General features: G+C 35.0%; 2 protein-coding genes across 3 annotated transcripts; both read right to left on the bottom strand.

Annotated features, from left to right (window-relative positions):
- Nucleotides 1-5544: 5544 nt before the first annotated feature.
- Nucleotides 5545-12982, bottom strand: LOC100782240 (homeobox-leucine zipper protein MERISTEM L1). Of its 2 annotated transcripts, XM_006590328.4 has the most exons (13): nucleotides 12789-12982; nucleotides 12262-12552; nucleotides 8962-9242; nucleotides 8714-8831; nucleotides 8401-8589; nucleotides 7872-8306; nucleotides 7673-7774; nucleotides 7324-7524; nucleotides 7049-7223; nucleotides 6700-6971; nucleotides 6521-6616; nucleotides 6036-6437; nucleotides 5545-5943 (listed from the first exon to the last, which is right to left on the bottom strand). In XM_006590328.4, the coding sequence occupies exons 3-12, from the start codon at nucleotides 9195-9197 to the stop codon at nucleotides 6063-6065; spliced, it is 2199 nt and encodes a 732-aa protein (XP_006590391.1). In that variant the 5' UTR covers nucleotides 9198-9242; nucleotides 12262-12552; nucleotides 12789-12982; the 3' UTR covers nucleotides 5545-5943; nucleotides 6036-6062. The 2 variants fall into 2 exon arrangements, with proteins under 2 accessions (XP_006590391.1, XP_003538765.1); XM_003538717.5 differs by having other exon boundaries at nucleotides 12262-12982.
- A 4104-nt stretch (nucleotides 12983-17086) lies between these two features.
- On the bottom strand, nucleotides 17087-20023 carry LOC100799716 (COBRA-like protein 10). The gene is made up of 2 exons (XM_003538590.4): nucleotides 19010-20023; nucleotides 17087-18610 (listed from the first exon to the last, which is right to left on the bottom strand). Exons 1-2 carry the CDS (start codon nucleotides 19551-19553, stop codon nucleotides 17199-17201), a joined length of 1956 nt encoding a protein of 651 aa, XP_003538638.1. The 5' UTR covers nucleotides 19554-20023; the 3' UTR covers nucleotides 17087-17198.
- Nucleotides 20024-21548: the final 1525 nt, after the last annotated feature.

Below are 21548 nucleotides of genomic sequence, written 5' to 3'. Positions count from 1 at the left end.
TCTTTGACGGTAAGTGAAGTCAATGATACGTGTAAATGATTCAATGAAAGAATTTTAATTATACTACATAAAATGTTTGTTTATTTTAAAAGTTAGAAATGCATTAGAATTCTAAAAGCTTGTTCTCAACTTTTATACAAAGATAAACAAAATGTTTGTTTATTTTAATTTTTTATAGAATTAATTTTTAACCATTGAATACAATTAAAACGTTTACTTAAATTGCTTTAAAAAAACTTTTACTTAAAATTAGTTTTAATAATAAATTTTATATTAAAACGCATAGGAGTACGACACATGTAAAATTAATTTCTCTCAAATATTAAAAAACTACTAAAATGTTGAATCAACATCTTTTTTCAATTAAAAAAGTTCCGGGTAATGAAAAGAACACAAGGAGATTAATAAAAATTTTCGTTAAATTATCAGAGTTCTTTAATAAATATTTGAAATAATGATATGGGTTTTTTTTTTTTTTTACTATGGAATGATATGGATTGTTATTATCACACTTCAGTAACTCAGTGTTAGGTGCGTAAGAAAGGGAAGGGAGTGGAAGCCTTGGTTCGAGGAAAGGCACCTCCTAAATATTATTTTCAATCAAGATATCACGCCTTATTCAAGGGTTTCAGCGTCTTTATATACACGTTTCTAGCTCAACGAACTCTAACGGTCTTAACCGTTCTAACTAACCCAGAACTAACTAATTGTACACGTGCTCCATTAACTATTCATGCGTGCATTATACAACAACTAGGTTACGTAGTCGTTTAAGTATGTAGGCCTGTGAGTTATCCTCGTGGGTCTTGCTGGTCCAGGTTCGTCTCTATTCGACTGTGAGTTGGACTCGGGACTAGGCTCGTGTAAGTTGCTGCTGCTATCCTCTCCTTGTGGGTCTCTGTTGCTATCAATACCCTCTCCTCCAGATACCACCTCGTCCTCGAGGTGGTAGGCTTCTTGGAGGTCCAGCCATGGCTCCCATGTTGTATCCTCCGGTGGTTGGCCGGCCCACTGTGTTAGGACGAGTCGAGTCGGGGGTGTCGTTGAAGTGTCAAATTTGGAGTCCAAGATGCAAAGTGGTCGTGGGACTGGACGTTGGCTCACGATTTGGAGAGGCCACGGTGCCGTATTGGATGGTGGTGGACCATAGTGAGGTCGTAACAGGGAGCAGTGGAAGACCGGATGGATTCGAGAGTCGTCCGGGAGCTGGAGTTTGTAGGCTACTTCACCGATGCGAGCTGTGATCTGGAATGGTCCGAAGAATCGTTTGGGCAACTTTGAGTGGTTTGCGCCGGTGACGGAGCGCTGCCGGAAGGGTTTAAGTTTAACGTAAACCCATTGTCCTGGTGTAAAGGAGACGTCTTCGCGCTTAGCGTCTGCGTATTGCTTCATGGTTTCCTGTGCCTTTAGTAGTCCGTGTTGTAGCTTAGTATGGATTCGTTGTCTTGTTTGAACCAGTGAGTCAACTGCTTCGTTTGTCGTCATGCCGGGAATGTAATGAGGTATGGCCGGAGGAGGTTTGCCAAATATGACTTCGAATGGTGTGAGGTCGGAGCTCGAGTGAACAGACGTGTTGTATGACCATTATGCGAGTGCCAAATAACGATACCAACTGGTTTGCTGAGAGTGAACAAATGACCGCAAGTACTGCTCTAACACGCGGTTCATGACCTCGGTCTGGCCATCGGTTTGCAGATGGTACGCCGTGCTCATGCGCAGCCGTGTGCCGGAGAGACGGAAGAGCTCCTTCCAGAAGGAACTCAAGAATACTGGATCTCGGTCAGAAACAATGCTGCGGGGAAACCCGTGGTGTTTGCAGACGAGTTCGAGGAAGAGAGACGCGACTTTAAACGCGGAGAAACCTGTCGGTAATGCACCGAGATGTACCCCCTTCGAATAACGATCCACGATGACAAGGATTACGGTGAACCCATGAGAGGATGGGAGGTGGGTGATGAAATCCATCGAAAGGTCTTCCCATACGCCTGCCGGAATTGGTAGAGGTTGCAGGAGACCCGCCGGACGGCGCGTTGTGGATTTTATCTGTTGACATATCTTACATTCTTTAACGAAGCGCTTGGTGTCTTGCCGGATCCCTGACCAGAAGAAGCTAGATTCCAAGCGGTGAGTGGTTTTGGCGACTCCTAAATAACCACCTAAGGGTGTGGCATGGTTTTCGAGTAAGATAGAAGGAATGAAGGGGTTGTCGCTGTTCAACCAAATACGGCCTTGGAAGAAAAACAAGTTGTTATGAAGTCGATAATCGGGGTATGCTGTGGGCTCATCTCGGACCTTGGTAAGGAGGCTTTGGAATTCTGGGCTTTGTTGAAGTGTTTGTCGAAGCTCATCAATGAAGTCGAGATGGGGAATGGATAATATCATTAACTGGGCCGTAGTTTGTGGGATTCGTGAGAGTGCATCAGCAACTTTGTTGGTAGCTACTGTCTTATACTGGATGTTATAATCGAAGCCCAGTAGCTTGGAGAGGTAGTAATGCTGCTCCGGTGTTTGTATAATCTGAGTCATGAGTTCTCTCAGACTCTTGTGGTCTATTAAGATGGTGAATGATCTTCCAAGAAGATATTGTCGCCATTTTCTAACTGCAGCAACGATAGCGTGAAGCTCCCTAATGTATGTGGAGGCGTGAGTCATGCGTGGGCCAGTCCAGTATGTCACGTACCTTAGAAGGCTCAGGTTCGACCCCTCTGCCGGAAACTACGTGCCCCAAGTATTCCAATTGTTCTTGCGCGAATAAGCATTTGGCCTGCTTCAAGTAATATTGCCCTTGAAGTAATGTCTGGAAAATGGTTTCGAGGTGTGAGATGTGAGAGGGCAGTGAATCACTATAGACCAGTATGTCATCGAAGAAGACGGTGGCAAATCGACGAAGGAAAGGAGTGAGCACGCTGTTCATGGCGCCTTGGAACGTTGAAGGGGCGTTGCACAACCCGAATGGCATCACGAGGTACTCGTAGTGCCCGTGATGAGTATGAAATGCGGTTTTCTCGTTGTCAAGCTCATGCATGAGGATCTGATGGAAGCCTTGGCGCAAGTCCAGCTTAGAGAACCATGAAGCTTGGCCAAGTTCGTCTAGTAACTCGTCAATGGTGGGTATCGGAAAACGGTCCCGTATCGTGACTACGTTTAGTGAACGAAAGTCCACATAGAGTCTCCACGTACCATCCTTCTTCTTAACAAGCAGTACGGGTGATGAATATGGACTTGTGCTTGGGCGTATGAGTCCTGCGGAAAGGAGGTTAGACACTTGCTTCTCAATTTCCGTTTTCTGGAAGTGTGGGTACCGATACGGCCGTACGTTCATCGGAGCTGTGGCTGGGTGGGTGTTGATACGGTGGACTACGTCTCGTGGTGGGGGAAGATGATTTGGGGTCTGGAATAATTTCTGGTATCGGGTGAGCAGTGTGTTAATGGCGGGGATGGGATGAGGAAGATGAGTTGTGGAAGGTTCGGGTTGGTGGGTGGGTAATATTCGTAAGTGGAGCAAGGCCGAAGTGGAGCCTGTTCGGATAAGGCGTTTTACCTGGGTTGTAGACGCGGGTTCTGGCCCAATAGCAATATCAGCACGTAACTCTATTGCTTGGCCCAAATGGTTGAAACGCATGATGAAGGAGGTGTAGTCAGTAATAATAGGCCCAAATTGCTTCAACCATGCAATACCCAGGACCGCATCTGCACCACTTATCGGGAGTAAGTGAAACGTGACGTCGAAGGAGTTGCCTTGTATGGATAGCTGTGTGTTAGGGCAAATCTGATTGCAATCAAGCACTGAACCATTCCCTACGAGTACTTGAAAAGGAGTTGTTTTCTGGGTAGGTAAATGGAGGAATTGCGCTATCCTAGGCTGAAGGAAGTTATGAGTACTTCCGCTGTCAATAAGGATTGTGATACGCGCATGTTTGATGATGCTGGATAAACGAAAGGTTTCTGATGAAGGAAGTCCCGATAAGGCATGAAGGCTGATGTGGGGATGAGTGTCGTCCGAAGTGGGCTGTGACTGGTCTGGTAAGTCCTCTTCATTAGTAGTTATGGAGTCGAGGCTTACTTCACGAGTGTCTTCCTCCGTCACGGGGTTGTCGGCTATAAGCAGCAAAATACCTCCTTTGCAGCGATGACCCGGATTCCATTTGTCATCACAGTTGTAGCATAAGCCTCTCTCCCTACGGAAGGCCATTTCTTCGGGTGTTCTTTGGATAAAGGGTGGCTTGGTCCTTTGCTGTGACGACGATGAAGGAAGAGATGATGACTGTATGGGGTTGTTGGGACGCGAATTAGAGGATGGTGATGTAAAGTTGGGGCGTGTGGTCATACGTCGATCTCGAAGCTTATCTTCTTGAAGTTTGGCAAGTGCAATTGCTTGTGGGAGAGAAATGGGCTGAAGCGCGAGTACCTCCCGTCGTATCTTCGGTGTAAGTCCTGAAATGAAACAACTTAGCAAGAAGGGGGGTGGAAGGCCAATTACCTGGTTAGCTAAGCGCTCGAATTCCGTCAGATACTCGTTGACGTTGCCACGCTGGGTAAGTTTGAATAGAGCTCCTTTCGGATCATCGTAAAATGTCGGAGCGAACCTGGATTCTAAAGCTTGCAAGAACCCCGACCATGACGTGATAAAACCATTACGAAACATCCACTGATACCAGCTCAAGGCGGCGCCGTCGAGGTAGAAGGAGGCGACGGTTATACGCTCTTCTTCCGGTGTGTTTTGATACTCGAACAGCTGAGATATCTTGAATATCCAGCCTAGCAGGTCACGGCCGTCAAATCTTGGGATATCGAGCTTGACGGGGTTGCGCTGGGTGAACTGCGAGTTGGACGACGGTGGGTTTTGAGTGGTCTCCTTCAGACGAAGGTGGTCAAGAATTGAATCCACTTTATCGGAAAGCTCTGCGTATTTGTCCGTGAGCGTGGATTGGCAAGTGGATAAGCGTGTGATAGCTTCTTCTAATCTGTCGGTAGTGGTTCTGCGGGTGGTATGATCCGCCATGGCAACGGCGGCGCCGGCGGGTCGGACCAGTGTTAGGTGCGTAAGAAAGGGAAGGAAGTGGAAGCCTTGGTTCGAGGAAAGGCACCTCCTGAATATTATTCTCAATCAAGATATCACGCCTTATTCAAGGGTTTCAGCATCTTTATATACACGTTTCTAGCTCAACGAACTCTAACGGTCTTAACCGTTCTAACTAACTCAGAACTAACTAATTGTACACGTGCTCCATTAACTATTCATGCGTGCATTATACAACAACTAGGTTATGTAGTCGTTTAAGTATGTAGGCCTGTGAGTTATCCTCGTGGGTCTTGCTGGTCCAGGTTCGTCTCTATTCAATTGTGAGTTGAACTCGGGACTAGGCTCGTGTAAGTTGCTCCTGCTATCCTCTCCTTGTGGGTCTCTGTTGCTATCACTCAGTTCTTTTACCTTACATCTCTTATCGTATGACAAAATGGAGGAGACAAGTTTATATTTAAATTTCTTCTGTCTTAATATAAAAGAGAAAAGCTAAAATGTAAAAAAAAAAAGAGTTTTCATAATAAATAAAAAAAGACTTTGTGTAACTGTGACGGCGGTAACATCTGTGACAACACTAGAGAAAGAGATGAAGTTTACAATACAATAGGAAAAGTCAACATAACCACACTTAGGAAAGTTTGCTCAAGCCTACAAATACTACTCCAAAATTCTACGCTAAAATAAATAGCGAGTCCGAAATTTGCAGTTTTTCTAAGTTAAAATACTACAGCTGGATGGAACCATTTTAGTCTTCAATTCATAAGTGAAAGTCAATACCCGAACCTAAGATTCTTCAAACTCCTAACGTTGAAGTGATACTCCGAGGTGCGTTCATTGACTTCTTGCCCTTGTTTTGGAAACGAAATAGGCACCACTCCAAGCTCGATCATTACTTTCTCTACCTTAATTTGCTCTTCTGACTACAAAAAAAGGAAACGGTACCTTTCAGTGACTTGTTCTAATGAAATGAACTTTCGCTCCTAAAACTGCCACTGTAAATGAATTTGATTACCATGTATATGAAAGTTCTGAATTGAAATCAGGTGTTGTTGTTGTCACGTATGACTGCAACTTTGATCCTTTCAACTGTGCACTTAATTAAACTGTTAACAGTGGCCACTGAACCCAGAGATAACTTTGCGGTTGGAGCTGAATCAACTAAGATCTGGAATCCAACTGTGAGTAGAGAACCTCCAGATCCAACTTCATGCATGGGCCCACCATTTAATGCAGGAGGCCCATCAGGAAGAATAGCAAAGCCCGAGGGGAGCAGGGCAACATAATCTGGATCTCCTCCACTCAAGACAACATTCATAGCAACAATATCCACAGGAGCATAAACTACATATGAGCCAGTAGAATCTGTGCAACTCTCTTGAAGTATCAGCATATTGCTTTGGCTTGAATTTGCACTCTACACAAGGTTTTTACCAAATATGTGCCCGTCATGAGATTTATGCCAACAATTAATTACATACATATATAGCAGGAACTTACATTGACTCGAAGTAAAGAGACACAGTTGCCGGGATCACGACCATTTGCTATATGTGCTAATTCTTGAACTAGACCCCCGTTGGATAGAATGTCCCACTGATAATTCAATTGAATATTATTGTATCAGCTTCATGGATGAATATAGCAAGCAGTTATTAATAATAGATAGAGATAGATACCTCATTTCTTGAGTTTTCATCACGTAGAAAATCAAAAACCCTATTTGGAGGAACCGGAAGCCAGAAAGAAGTGGCAGCACTGAGCACTATACCGGGGGGCCTGCCAGGTTCGTCGGTGCTCTTTCTTGTCATGACCCTTACGTCATCACATCCGGTTGCGGACAGCGTTGTCCAAGCATGTGCAGTAGAAGCACCAACACCAGTGCAATAGCTCATTACCATTCTCTCCGCCAGCTTCATCATACTTTTCCTTCCCTCAGCACTCGTTATCACTGCATGCATATATATATATTTGAGATTAATTGGAAATTAACAAAAAAACAAAATCACACTCCAGCCGATCACATACCACATAGGTCCCCTGCTGGAATGTTGTTGGCCATTGAACTGGCAAGACGTTCGCATTGTCTGTCTAATGTAGCTACCCAGCGTTTAGCTCCAAATGCCAGGCCCGAGTTAACCAGAGGTCTATATATGCTATGCACCGCTCTATCATCCACTTCTACATGTTCAATCCATGTAACCTGATCGATCCATGAGGAATAATATATAATAATTAATAAAGCAAGACAGCAACTCATTAACTTATAATTCATCAAAGAAAATGTAATAATTATTTGTGACCTTGGAGTAACCATTTGGCAATTCTTGAATTAAACAACCAGAGGGCCTTCTTCGGCTTCTTGAGATTGTATTGGGTCGCAGATTATCCAAGGAAACATCCACCACTGCCCATATCCCATCTGGTTGCTGCTTACAGTACCTTACGAAATAGTTCTCACGAGTAGGAACAAGTGGTGAAGGGACTTGGAACTCAGATGACATCTAAACACAAAAAAGCAAAAAACACTTTGTTAATTAAGAGGTGCTAACAAAGATATATTTTTTGTCCTGGTCGAGGGTAAAGTTATCTGTCAACAACACCGGGTCATGGTGTAGAAGAAAATATATAAAAGGGGAGAAAAATGCGTACCACTTGCAAGGCTCCGTTGTAGTTTCCTGCTACTCCAGTTGAAAGGACTTCAAGGGTCAACGCTCTCGAGACAATACCGCAAAACACAGTTGACCATTGGTTCTGAAAACCAGTGAGTACCCATCAATGTCATTGTCAACTCAACTGTTTCACTGATTAAGAAATCGTAAGCTAGGAACATTATTTAATTAACACTCACCACGTCCATAAGGATATCAATAAGGTTAATGTGATTCATGATGACCACCACTGATTCTCTTGAAGCTTCAGATCTCAAACCCAAGGGTTTGGGACCTAAGCCTCTATTAGGGAAAGTCCTCAAGTATTCCTCTTCATTTAGAATCTCAGAATGGTGGTTGCTGGGGACCCACAAAGGGTCTCCAGCCTGAGCTAGTCTTGTGAGTTCCTCCATAGCTGCAACAGCAAGCTCCACAATCATGGGTTTGTCAGCATCAGCAGGAGCTGGGAGTGACCTAAAAAGGTCACTCCCTCCATACATTTCTCCTACCGTGCCTGACTGTGATCCATACTTACCAACAGGCACGTGGTTGTTATTCAGAGATGAAAGGTTGGAGTACGAAGAAGTCACTGGCTTTCCAACGTACTTGGCCGCAATTCCTGAAATCCTATCAATCTGAAGTAAAAGAAACTAACTTGGTTATTTGATTAAGAAAAAAAAAAAAAAGGAACAAGGACGCGTGTTAACTAACGAGTTTCTTTTGTGGTACCTCTTCTCTTAACCGAGCATTCTCAATCCTCAAGTGTTGCTCGTCGAAGGACATTTCGCCAAGAGCAGCTGAGCCTCCGCAGTTGGGGCATGTAGCATTGCTTAGGGCCTCCTTGTACCTGTTGTTCTCAGCGCGAAGCTTTTCATTTTCTGTCTTCAAAATAGCATTCTCATTTCGTTCATGTTGAGTCTACATGACCGGCATAAATTAACAAAAAGTATATGTTAGTGGTGCAACTTGAAATTCAAACAAGGCAACCATACTTCAAAGTTCAATCTAATATAACTTTCGTCTCTCTCTCTCTTTGACTTACCTTCATCTGGGTGCGCTTGTTTTGGAACCAAAACTTGACTTGCAAAGGCTCTAACCCCAGCTCACGGCTCAGCTCTTTTCTTTGCTTGTCATCCGGGTGAGGAAACTGCTTGAAGAAGCTGATGAAAGTAAAGTAGAAAACAATATAATACCAAGTAAGCAAACATATATGCTATTATCATCAGATATGATATATATAAAGAGTCATGTGTAGGAACAAATTAAGGTTTCATATAAAATATCACGTACGCTTCCATTTCTTCTATTTGGCGCTGTGTGTGGCGGCGGTAACCCTTCTTTTTGGGTCGCGGGTTGGGATCTTGGTCGTCGCCAGAAGGAGCGTCCATGGCGTCAGTGATAGATTTGGTCTCGTACTCATCATCTCTGCAGGCCTTTCCCAAATCACTCTCAGAGCAAGCAGTAGTCTTGTGGGGTGACATATCAAGCAAGTGAGGGTGAGAATCAAACATGTTTGCGTGAAACATTCCTTAAATAATTCGGAAGCCGCAATTTTCTTCTCTAGCTAGTCTCTGCCAAACCAGGAATTCTAAAACATTTAACTCGCCCGACGGAAGCAAAAATGTGGGAAAGCAAGAAGTAGGCTAGTTTGTGTAGCCCTATAGCGAGTGCCCTTAAGAATATTTTTTGAACAACTTCAATAATCAATATAATATACGTTAGAAGTTTAATACATTGAATGTTCATAACTACCTAAGGTAAATAGTTAATATTTAATATTTTCTTGACAGATAATATTTTATATTTTTAGTAAAATAGTAAATGAGCAATGCTATTCTTAATTTTAAATTAATTATATTTTTCTAATATTAACTTTCTATAAATTTTTAAATTGTATTAAAATAATAAATATTAAGAATCCAATACTTTTAGCATCTAAAAATATGAAAAATATAGATATTTTTACTTAATAACTATCAGTAATAATAAAAAGAAAACTATGCATCTTATTAACTATTACCCTCAAATTTCTTAGAAATTTTTAAACATATTCAATTAAGGATGTACCTAAAAAACATATTCAATTAAGTATTTAAATTATTTTTTGTAGAAGTAAATATTAAATACATTTGTATTTCTGACATATAATAAATTCTCTCATCTCAATTAATTTTTCCAATATAATAACTTATTTAGAGGCAATTTAATTTAAAAATAATCAAAATAAAAAATTATAAATTGAATCTTATATAAAAAATAAATACTAATACTTTTTATTGGAGAATTTTTTTTACAAGGATAAAACAACTATCACAACTCAAATTAAAAAGATTACTAATTAATGTGCTTGGTAGTGAATACCATAAATGTTAACATCACTTTCTTTAACGCTTTTTTTTTTAATATTTCCTTAGAATTTAATGAAAATCATCATTTTTATTACATTTTATTTTTCATACTCTCTCCTGATTTATATTAAATAAAAATTAAAACCTATCAAAATTGTTCAATAAACTTTAGTCAATCGTATATACAAAGAATCTTTAAAGGAGTGTGCCAAAGAGAATGTTCCTAGCATTCCAAAAAATTATGATTTCCTATAAATTTCAATCAATTATAAAAGAAGTATTTTTTTTAAGGAAATCATCAAGAGTTTGTTAAAAAATGTCTTCCTTGCATTTCTCATACAACATTACTCGAATTCAATTTATAGTGAAAGACTTAAAGAGGAAATATAATCGGTATTGATTAATTAGTATAAAGACAAAATATAATCGGTATTGATTAAAAGTATTACATGTATTTTTTAACTAATATCTTTTTCTAAATTATTTATCAAATTAATTGTTTTTTTAATATTTTTACGTGAAGGTGTATTGGTTGAAATTGAAAAAAGTGTTACCGTACAAAAAAAGTATTAAATGAAAAGAATATTATTACCATACGAAAAAAGTATTAAATGAAAAATAAATATAAAATATTTAATGTTTTTAAAATATAAAACACATTAAATACTCACCATATAAAAAGAAAGTAGTCAAGTCAGTTAAGTCGAATGATTGAGCAAGATGAAAAAATAAAAAGAAAGTAGGAAAATTAATATGGTAAAAAGTCTTCAAACACCCAAATTTAATTGATATCTTGAGAGATGGAAATAAAAGAGAGAGAAACATCGATATGATAGACAATGAGATACTAAAAGAATGATAGAGATAAATTAAGAGTGTTAATAGAGTGTTTGATATTTAAAGATGTTAAAATATAAACACTGAGAGAATATTAAATAATTTAGAATTATTTATTAATTGAGTAGACAAATGGAATTTATTTTTTGTTTTAAAACTACAAGTTTAGTTTACACAGAAATTTTTTTAAGTTTATGATTATTATGGGTAACAAAAGATTAGATAGAAACATATTAATGTTCTATTTGATTTAGAAATAAAATACAGAAAAAATAAGAAAGAAAAAAAGAAAAAAAAATTAATAGAGTAGCAAAGATGCGTTATTTTGATAAATGGAAATAACAAAAACGCAGAGAATTTTTTTCTTGTAATTACTTAGATAAATAAATAAATATTTCCAAGATGTTGGTCGAAGTTATATTTGACTCAATTCCTTTAAATAAATAAAGTCTTAGATTTAAGATTTGTGGATGAAAATTGATTATTGGTAAAACAAGTAGATATTTTATACCAATAACATGCTAACTAAAAAAGGTATAGGATGATCCTTGAGTTTGATTTAATTTGCATATTTAGAAAAAGGATAAAGAGTTTAAGTTATTCTCGATGCTTATGGAAACACCAAATAGCCAAACACCTTATAAAAAGTTATATTTTTCATTCTAATAGAAAAATATACTTATCTTTAAAAATAAAATTGTTTTATATTTAACTATTTTTAAAGATATATATATTAAGAAAACTAAAATAAAAATTAGTAAGAGATCATTTTTCCCCTCACCCATTTCATGCCAATTTGGGGAGGTAAGGAATTTATTTTTCTCCTGGGCCTCACAATAGAAACTTTTTTTCTCTCTAAAATAAACATTAAAAATTAACACTTTCTTATCATAAAAATAAAGAAAGAATAAAATTCTTACAATAAAGTAAGTGAGAGAATGAGAGTTGTCTCTCACATTAATAAGATCTTAGAATGTGAGAAGTCTAACTTAATCCTAAAAATTAACTTAAGGAATAAGAATTGTCTCTCTCACTTATATATTTTAATGTGTGATTATTTTTAGTCGAGATGAAACGTAGATTATTTTCAAAAAAAAAAATTTAAATAAGGTGAGCTTCAACCAAAGCCATGACACACCTAAAAAAACATTTTCAGAAATACTTGTAGATTGCTAAAATACCAAACTTTGTTGGCAATAAAACATTAAGATGAACATATGTGATAACAATAGCAACTGTATATATGTAAAAAAATTCTAAGCCAGAATGACTTTTCTCCCCATCGAGAATGAATAAAATGTTAAAGTTTTTCCATTTAATCAACTTGCTGTTTTACTCAAAAAAGAAAATTTGTTGTACCTCTGTTTAATTATGAGAGAAAATAAGAAATTAAGGAAGTGATCACCTGATAGATTAACCACGAAGACGACTGCAATATAATGAATCAACCGCTTTCCATCTCTAAAGTTTGATGGGACTTGCAATTGGGATTTATGGAACCGCCACGCAAAGCAAAAATTGATAATAAAAGCATCCAGGCCCCTCGTGTCGCTGTTTTGTCTCTGATCGATCGATTTCGAGCACTTTCAAGTGTTTGTCTGGAGATTCATTCTTATGTTAAGGTTGCAAGAGGACACTGCTGACTTTCCCTGGCCTTGGCCTTACTACTCTTATCTTACACGCAAAACTTGCAATGCTAGGGAAATCAGAAAAGACAAAATAAGGGTAGAGTGTTGAGTCAGTGTGAAAGGTTTGACAAAACAGATGATTACTATAACGCTTGTCAAGTAACCAATTTCAATGCGGGGGAACGTAGCCGTTACCCCTTTCTCTCACTCGGAAATTAACTAAGCTAAGCAAAGCAAGTCAAAGCTAAAATTAAGAATGCGTAGATGCAAGAGGGGGCCTTAAGCGTTTGAGAGTGGAATGAACCTTAATTAGTTATGTTGTTGACTGAAACGGATGTGTTGTGGGTCATCAGAGAAACAAGAATGTGTGTGGGGAATTAGGGAAGTGAAGGAGTTGTTGATGGGGAAGTTGTGAGTTTAGTGTGGGCCAAAGCGAAATAGAGATAGAACCAAACGACGCAGGAAGAGATAAAATGAATAAGTAGAACAAGTGGGAGAGGGTTTGGCAGCATGAAGTTATTGCAGAGGGTGTAGAAGCATTTATGGAGGGATGACTGGTGTAAATTTAATTAAATGGTTATACATGAATAGAAGAGAGTTAGAGCGCGATATCGTTCCATGCTTTAACTTTTATTTTGTGAGCTAGGTCCAGTGAAGTGACTCTTATATTTCTCAACCCTAGCCCCTTACACTGCCTTCTACTCTTGCCTTTCAAATTAAAAAGTTAACAAGTATTCACGGTCTTGCTAATTGGTGAGTGTTATTAGGTTATTGGTTAAAAAATTAAAACTTAATTATTGCTTTAGTTCTTGAATTTGGAGTGTATTTTTTTAATCTCTAAAATTTAAAAATATTTTTTTAATCCTTAAATTTTGACAAATTTATTTTTTAATCTCTTACTTATAAACTAACACTGTATTATATGGTGGTTTTTAACACTTTGTGATGGTTTTTTTATTAAAAATTTAAGTAGTTAAAAATTATCACAAAATATCAATTTACATGGCTCTGACTAAAAAGAATAATTTATCAAAATTCAGAAACAAAGAAATAAATTTAAAATTTTAAGGACTAAAAAAATCACAAATCCAAAATTTAGAAACTAAAATAATAATTAGTTAAGCCGGGCTTAAAACTAGTTTTGATAGTAAAGATTAATTATTATACTTATTTTACAAGATGTTGAAATGAGTTTGACAAAAAAATGGATTGATTCTGTAAATTAAATCATAATATTAGTTTATTTTAAATTTTCATTTTGAAACTATTACGAAATACTAAAAAAATTTCACAAAGTACTAAAAATTGACATAAAATATCAATTTATTATGTCAAAAAAAAATCATTTGTCAAAATTCAGAGAATTTTTTTAAAAAATTTTAAAGACTAAAAAAAATACACGACTTAAATTCAGGGGTTAAAAAAATAATTAAGTCAAAAAAAAAAAAGAATACGAGAGCGTAAAAAAATCATGACAATATAATTTTGTGGATCACAATAAAAAGGGTTAACATTAGCCATAATTAAAATATTTATAAACAAAATGTTTATTGTTTATTGGTGTTAAATATTGATTTAAATATATTTACAATAGAAAGACTCTATTTTAACATTTAATTATTTCGTAACAATTTTATAAGAGTTTAATTTTGATACAGTATATCGTTATTATAATTTTTTTAACAAATGTATTAGTATATAATCATAATGAGAGAAAATTATCTTACATACTATTTTTATAAGAGAAAATTATTATATATTGATATTATGCAAAAAGTTTTATATATTCATTTAATTAAACTCATCATATATATTAAATTTATTGACTTTTCAAATAATTATTTTAAAGTAATTCAAACGGAATTCATGATTGGATGATAATGTAAAACTCTTGTATACTATGAGTGTATAAATATTAAACTCATTTTATAAGATAAAATTAGTCACTAAACAATAATTATATTTATTTAAATTTGATTCTTATATAATTCATTAATAGTAAAAGGATTTAACAATATTTTAGAAAATAATGTCATTTTAATTAACATCAGATTTCTGATTTAAATTAATTTGTTGATTGATTTAGTAAATACAAGATGAATTGAATGATTAATATTTATATCATTAATTCTTATTTTTCTTTAGTTTCTCATGAATAACAAGTCATCTACAAATTAACCGCTCCCTTTTGATCTTTTTATAAAATTCAATCAACTAATTCATAAAGATTAAAAAAATAATTAATTAAATTAATAATTATATATTTATTCTAAATTTATATATTATTTTCAAAATTACCTATAATAGTAATGAAACATGTCCTTATTCTTTTTGTTTAGTATATTTGTTGTCTTTATGTCGTTTAATTAATCTGTAAATATGTTTATTGCTCTACCTTTTATTGTTTATAGATGTAAAGATAGTACACAATAAGATTTCTGTAAATTCTCTACATATGAAAAGGAAAAAAATATTAATATTCTACCTATTGGTCATCCTAATTTCAGAAAAATGGTTCATAATTAATAATGTTTTCAAAAAAATATTTAATGCAAGGAGACTTTTAAATTTCTTCTTATAAAAGAAGGTTAAATTATAATTTTGGTCATCCTAATTTTTCAAATCCATGATTTTAATTCCTAAATTTTAATTGTAATTTTTAGTCATCTAGTTTCTCAAATTTATGATTGTTGTCTCCTGAATTTTAATTATAACATTTGATCCTCAAATCTTATAAATTAGTGATTTTGATCATTCTGATAGATTATTAATAAATACTTATAATTAATTGAGTTATTAAGTTAATTATAAATTAATCAAAATCATTAGTTATTAAAAAATTAAATAAAAAAATTATTAATCCTAATTTTTCACAACATTATGTTCTTCTTCTCCGCAAACACTTTTTCTACTTTCATTTTCCTACGTGACTCCACTGATAATAATATTACATTAAGATTAATAGTCTTTTATTAAAAATTATTTTTGACGATTAATAAATTTTATTTAATTTATAATAATTTAATATCTCTAATAATCACAATTATTAGTTAATAATCTATTAGGGAGACTAAAATTACCTATTTATAAAACTAAGGAACCAAATATTACAATTAAAAATCAAAGAAACTAAATGAATTTGAAAAATTAAGCAAGCAAAAACTGCAATTAAGCCTAAAAAGAATCATGCAAAACTTCCAATTTGATTCTGATAAAAAAGGCTACAAAGAATATTAACTATTCAGAATAATAAGTCATTTTTTTATTATTATACATGTAATTATTACTTGTAAAAAGAATTCTTCCGCAATTAATAAATAATTTCATAAACATGATGTTTATTATATGCTATAAAAAAACCAATTAAGTGAACACGTAATTGATTTTTCTTATAATATTAAATGCATTTTAAATATATAAAAAAGCTCACTTTTTTTAACTACTATAATAATATATAATATATTAAAATTAAAATACACTCTAACTAAATAAAATTTCAAATAATTTTTTTAATAATCACACGCAATGCAAGTCAATGCACCAAAAAGAAACACTGATATTCTCAATAAAAAAGGCTTCTCTATATATATGGAAGCTTTATTCTTAACAACGTCATTTCTTCAATTTCAAGTGTTGATATACCAAAGGCTTCAATCAATTGGATGTACTTTTATAGATCTTAGTTCACTACTTTAGCTATGCATTTATATTTCATTGAACCATTTTCTGGTCGAGCAAGTGCTTCAAAATAAATTTTGAACCTTTTCTTTGTCATTAATTTGATGTTAGGATAAAAAGTAAAAGTCATAGAAGCAGCTTCAATATATTCATTGGTTTAAATAACATTAATAAAATTATATGCCGCAAATTTCATATGCAGAATCCAAGCTGGGTAGATAAATACTTAGATAAAATACTAGCAAATTAGTAATAGAATGTCGTAAGCTAATTTTTATGTTAGAAGCATTCTTAATGCTCTTATCATGTAAGAATGCAGAGAGATTACAGATGGTCTAACTAGTGGAGTTCATCATGCAGAGGTTCACTGTCCAAAATTTCCCTTTTATGGTGGTTGTTGAAGTAAAATTTATAACACTTTGCAATTCGTCTAGTTATCTGTAGAAATACTTAAATAAAAAACGTGCATGTTTTTCACTCCGCAAGCTGGAATATTAATTGTCCCCTGTATTGAAGCTTCAACCATGATCACTATGCCAAATCATACATTTAGTTTTATAAATGGGATGAGACATGATCCATCCCTTCAAGCTTAACTGATTGTAGCTAAGAATAAAATTAGTAGAATTGTGGTAGTGACACTGACACCGCAGTAGATTTTCATTCCTCTAGACACCTTATCTTCAGGAGGTGACGTAGAATTTACAAAACTATCTAATAGGTATAATATAGGAACAATTTAGAAGTTGGCTTACGCGTGTGAATAATAGTGAATGAATATTTATGACTAGTTGTTTTGATTAGAAATTATTAAATTGGTTTTAACATTGAATTCAGTATTAGAGACGAAAAAGTTCAACTTTAGCTTTTGGCTTTGGTCGTCCAATTTTTTGTTTTAGCTGTTGCAAGTTTTCAATTTTCTACTCTTTTTTTTTCTATAGGAGGGAGATGCAACCTAACACGAGAGAGAGAGAGATTAAAAAACAAAGCTAGATTCATAAACCTGTCTAATGGAACAGTTCTTAACATTATTATCTTAATACAATATTATACTCATTGTAAAAGCTAGGACTAAAGCTAATAGTAGGTGTAGGTTTAATGAATCTGCATTATGTTGGTTTCCATTTCCCACAGGGAAACGGGTAGGAATAGAACACTCTTCACCATTAAAAAAGACCCTTGATGGGAACCCATCTCCTTTTGCAATTTTCATGCCTGGTGCAAACTTCTTAGTAAAGGAAAGAACAGATTGTGCTTTTCCGGGCACCTTTGGGTTTGTTCCATTGTCTAAAGCTAACAAAAAGTTTGATCCTTGTGTTCCTTGCAAGAAAATAGTATGATTGAGCTTCGGAAGGAATGTTCCATTAAAAGAATAAACTTTTTCGTAACCAAGAGCAGTCTTCTTCTTGAATTGCAGTGCAGTGAACCAATTCTCAAAATTCGTATGCTGCCAATTGAACATAGTGATTCTGGCACTCCACCCACCTTTGAAGTCCGAAACTACATGCCAGTTTATGCTAACTCCACAGTTGTCAGCACATGGTAATTTTGTTGGGACTTTAAAATGCTTTAGTTTGGCCCAAGCAACTGTCTTTTTTGTCCTATTCTCAAAGGGTACAAGAAGAGCTTCTGGAGGGAGAAGCATTGCTGGTGAATTCGGATTACATCTTCTGTTATTTTCATCACAACCACAGGCACATGTGTTGCAAGGTACTATGGACTCATTGTAATAAGCAGAGAAAGAAACACAGCAGCGAGTGCTCCTCTTGGTTGGCTTAGTGATATTGCAGACTATTTGCCAACTTGAAATGGCAATAACCGTTGCTTCAAGTCCCCTGGGATCTTGAGATTGTGCAGGATCCACTCTAATAGGTGCCCCACATCTGTATTCCGGGTTGAGAATGCCCGTTATTTTCCATTTCTCTGGAGGGAAAATTGCTGTTTTGTTTAGATCAGGTGGAACTTTGAACACTTGCATTTGGAAAACAGACTTGGATTTGCTTGGATCCATAAGGATAGGTAGAAGAGTTCCGTTTTTGCAACAGTGAGGTATCTTTCCAATTTCAGTGTCATTAGCTTTCTCTGGAGGCAAGTCACTGATTATTGGATTCTTTTGACAGTTAACGACTTTAGAAAAATCCATGTCCTTGTAATACTGTCCTGCAGCTCCATAGATGCAACCTGAATATTCTATCACACGTGTGAAAGCACCTTTCATACTGTATATAAACTCCCCTCTTGTCCACTCCCAAGTCAAGTTCCAATGATCCAGCCGTCCCAAAAGGTGATTGTTCTCCATGGTCACCTCTACCATATAATTATTCTCATACACTTGATTCACGTCATAGGATATGGTAAGATCCCCTTGTTGCCGTGGCAAGAATTTTGTCTTCCGTAGTACAGCCTTGAATTTAGGGTCTTTTTTACAACACGCATACATGGAACCCTCTGCATGTGGACCATGATTCTACTAGTTAGATTAGAACCCAATGAAGAATACAAGTAATATCAATAACACACCATATACATGAGTTAATAATATATTCTTAGATACATTTTTTAAAACACACTATTTTATTATTTGAAATTTATTATAAATCACAAAAATTATGCAAGTCGCATTCCTCATTTATTGATCTTAACTAATGATTTTATAGTTTTTAATAAATTATAACTAATAATAATTAATAGTATATTAGCAAATGTAGATTAAAGAAGACATTATTACATGATCTCATCAGCTCATCAATCAAACTTGAATCATGCAATAATTTGAGGTGTTAGAGAATATGCTTTTAGAAGTAGTGCAAGCAATAGATAAAAGAGAAAAACAGGAAGACTACTCACTACGGGTAGTTGGTAGGGGGCACTTGTAACCATCATTTACCAACTTGATGGTTTTGGGCATAGGAATAGTAGGAGGCCTTACTCCAAACTGGGTGCCAATAAGCTGGATCATGGCTGAAATTTGGGTTAAATCTTGAGCTGTGTTGATGGAGCTATCCAAATCTGGCACAGAAGATCCAACAAAGGTAGTGCCATTTCCTACCAGAGCAGGGAAGTCAGTTCCATCGATTAGATTACCTCCGCTGGCAGAGATTAGAATCTCGTCATGTTGAAAACCTATGAACAGCCTCCACGCCTTAACCACGTCTTTGCCGGTGTTGAGAACTGTTGCGGTGGAATTGAAGGCCCAAGACTGTGCCGTGGCATTCTTCACGCGAGGGAATTCTTTTCTTCGAGTGAGAAAGTCATAGGAAATGAAAACCCCGTTACAAGTTTCTGCTGCTGGAGGCAAAGCCTCGGTATCTTGAGCTTCACATTCATGAATATTTCCACATGAAATCAAGAATAGCAGCACTAATGATAATGATAGCAATGGACTAGGCATGTCCTCGAGTTTGCAATTGCCTTAATTAGTATGATGAAAGAGAGAGGCTGAGCTTGAGCCTCATTGTTAGAGCAAAAGAAAGGAAACAAGGGTGTAGGAGTGGTTGGGAAGTCTAGGTCATGGATTCATAACAGTAGGAGTAGAGTTACGGTGAGATGCATGGAATATCGAAAAATGAGTGGAGAATAAGTCACAAAGGAACCTCAACCTCTAAGTGTGCGATGGATTTGGCGGAGGCAACGACTAAAATCTCTATTTTTGCACTCAATTGCCCTCACTCCCACTAAAGTATAACATTCTTTCCTTATTACTCAATCTTTTTAGTTGCTATTTTAGATGTGTTAGATAAGAATTTTAACAACATGTGAAAAATATCAAGAATTTTCAAGAATGCAAAACAATAACTTTTATTGCGTTGCTCAAATTCTACCAATAAAATGATGTACTGTCAATTATTGTCCATAATTCTTACCAAACATCCAAATTTCTTTGAAGAGTAGTTCAGTGTTATTTAATTTGTAAATTACTACTAGGTTTCAGTTTTTTTTTTTTTGTGGTTTTTTCACTCTTTTTTTTCAAATAAGAATATCCTCTGCACGTGGATATAGTTATTAGATTCTAGTTAGTGATAAATGAGTCTCATGTTATTGTTGTTATTGTTAATATAATTGGTATAGGTTTTTTTTTTTTTTGTCTAAAAACTAAAAAAGATCTTGTTAAAAAGATTTCCTAATAGGTTTTGGTGGGTCGACAAGGGATTTCCTACAAGGGTTTTGGTGGCCGAAAATATTGCTTAAGTTGCTGGCGACAAATATCTACCCCCAAATAGTAACAAACCGATTTTTTTTTTTTTTTACGGATTTACTACTAGAAAATCAGCTTTTGTATGAAAAGTGCACATTTTGAGCCCAATTCCCATAATGCTGCATGCTGAAGCTGCAGATGGCATCTAATAGGCCTTTCTATTTGCACTCTTTTTTTCTCACTATATCACCCTTTCTTTTGTCATTTCAAAATTTCTAAAATACTCTCACTCTCTTTTAAAAAAGGATTAAATACGTTCAATGTTTCTATATTTTGAAGTGTTTACTTAGAGTTAGATGTATTTCAGTATAAAATATTTTATGCTATAAATTAATCATAAATTGTCATACAACTAAAAATCGTGACTTTTATGGTATTTATTTTAAAAATATATTTAAGTTATTTTTTCTAAAAAAAATTACACAGAGAAAAATTAAATTCTATATTTAAAATTATATATTTTAAAAATAATTGCATTGGTTTAAAACTAGTTTTAGACAAAATTCATATTATTTTATTTACATATTTCAAATAAATTTTATAAAAAAAGAGTTTTCTATATACATTCTATTTTAGAAAATCAAATTTTATTTATTGTGGTTATTTCTTCAATTTTTTTTCTTTTATCTTATTTCATCCAAATCAATCTTCAATTTTTAAAAATTTTATTTTTGGCATTCAAATAAAGCTTTATCTTTAAATTTTTTTCAAATTTACCATTTGATTTGAATCCAAATAAAGCGTTAAGGCTTGAGTGGTTTTTATATAAAATATATTTTATTGTAAATAGCATGTTTCATTTAAAAGTCTAGAAGCAAGTATAGGAATGGATGTAGACGGATGCAAAATTGACAACAAAAATCACCATTCATAAAACAAACGGGCGGGGCCTCATTTCCCATGGCCAATCTCCATAGTGACAGGGGATAATCATTGCCGACTAATGCATACAAACTTGGATGAATGCATGAATGAATGTAGGGCAGAACTTTTTTCTTTTTGTGAAAATGATGGTGCTAAATCACTCTTTGTTTCCATAAAAAAATATAAAGGATATATAGAAGAAGAAAAAAGATAGGATACAAATAATCTTACCATTTGTTTATTCAAAATGACCAAAATATCAACTTAATTATCCTTTCTTTTCATTCATTCGGCCCAAACAATTGGCATACTTCTCATCAGAGGCCA

Source organism: Glycine max, chromosome 11 (genome assembly GCF_000004515.6).
Source record: "Glycine max cultivar Williams 82 chromosome 11, Glycine_max_v4.0, whole genome shotgun sequence".
In the NCBI taxonomy this organism is placed as follows: Eukaryota; Viridiplantae; Streptophyta; class Magnoliopsida; order Fabales; family Fabaceae; genus Glycine; species Glycine max.
Note: the sequence above shows the minus strand (reverse complement) of the source record. Positions and strands in the feature narration are given on the sequence as shown.

Coding starts and splice junctions, on each gene's coding strand:
- LOC100782240 (XM_003538717.5), bottom strand. CDS start 9,197: ATGTTTCACGCAAACATGTTTGATTCTCACCCTCACTTGCTTGATATG. Junction 7,525..7,672: donor ACAACGGAGCCTTGCAAGTG/GTACGCATTTTT, acceptor TTTTGTGTTTAG/ATGTCATCTGAGTTCCAAGT. Junction 7,224..7,323: donor TGCCAAATGGTTACTCCAAG/GTCACAAATAAT, acceptor TGGATCGATCAG/GTTACATGGATTGAACATGT.
- LOC100799716 (XM_003538590.4), bottom strand. CDS start 19,553: ATGCCTAGTCCATTGCTATCATTATCATTAGTGCTGCTATTCTTGATT. Junction 18,611..19,009: donor CCCCCTACCAACTACCCGTA/GTGAGTAGTCTT, acceptor GTCCACATGCAG/AGGGTTCCATGTATGCGTGT.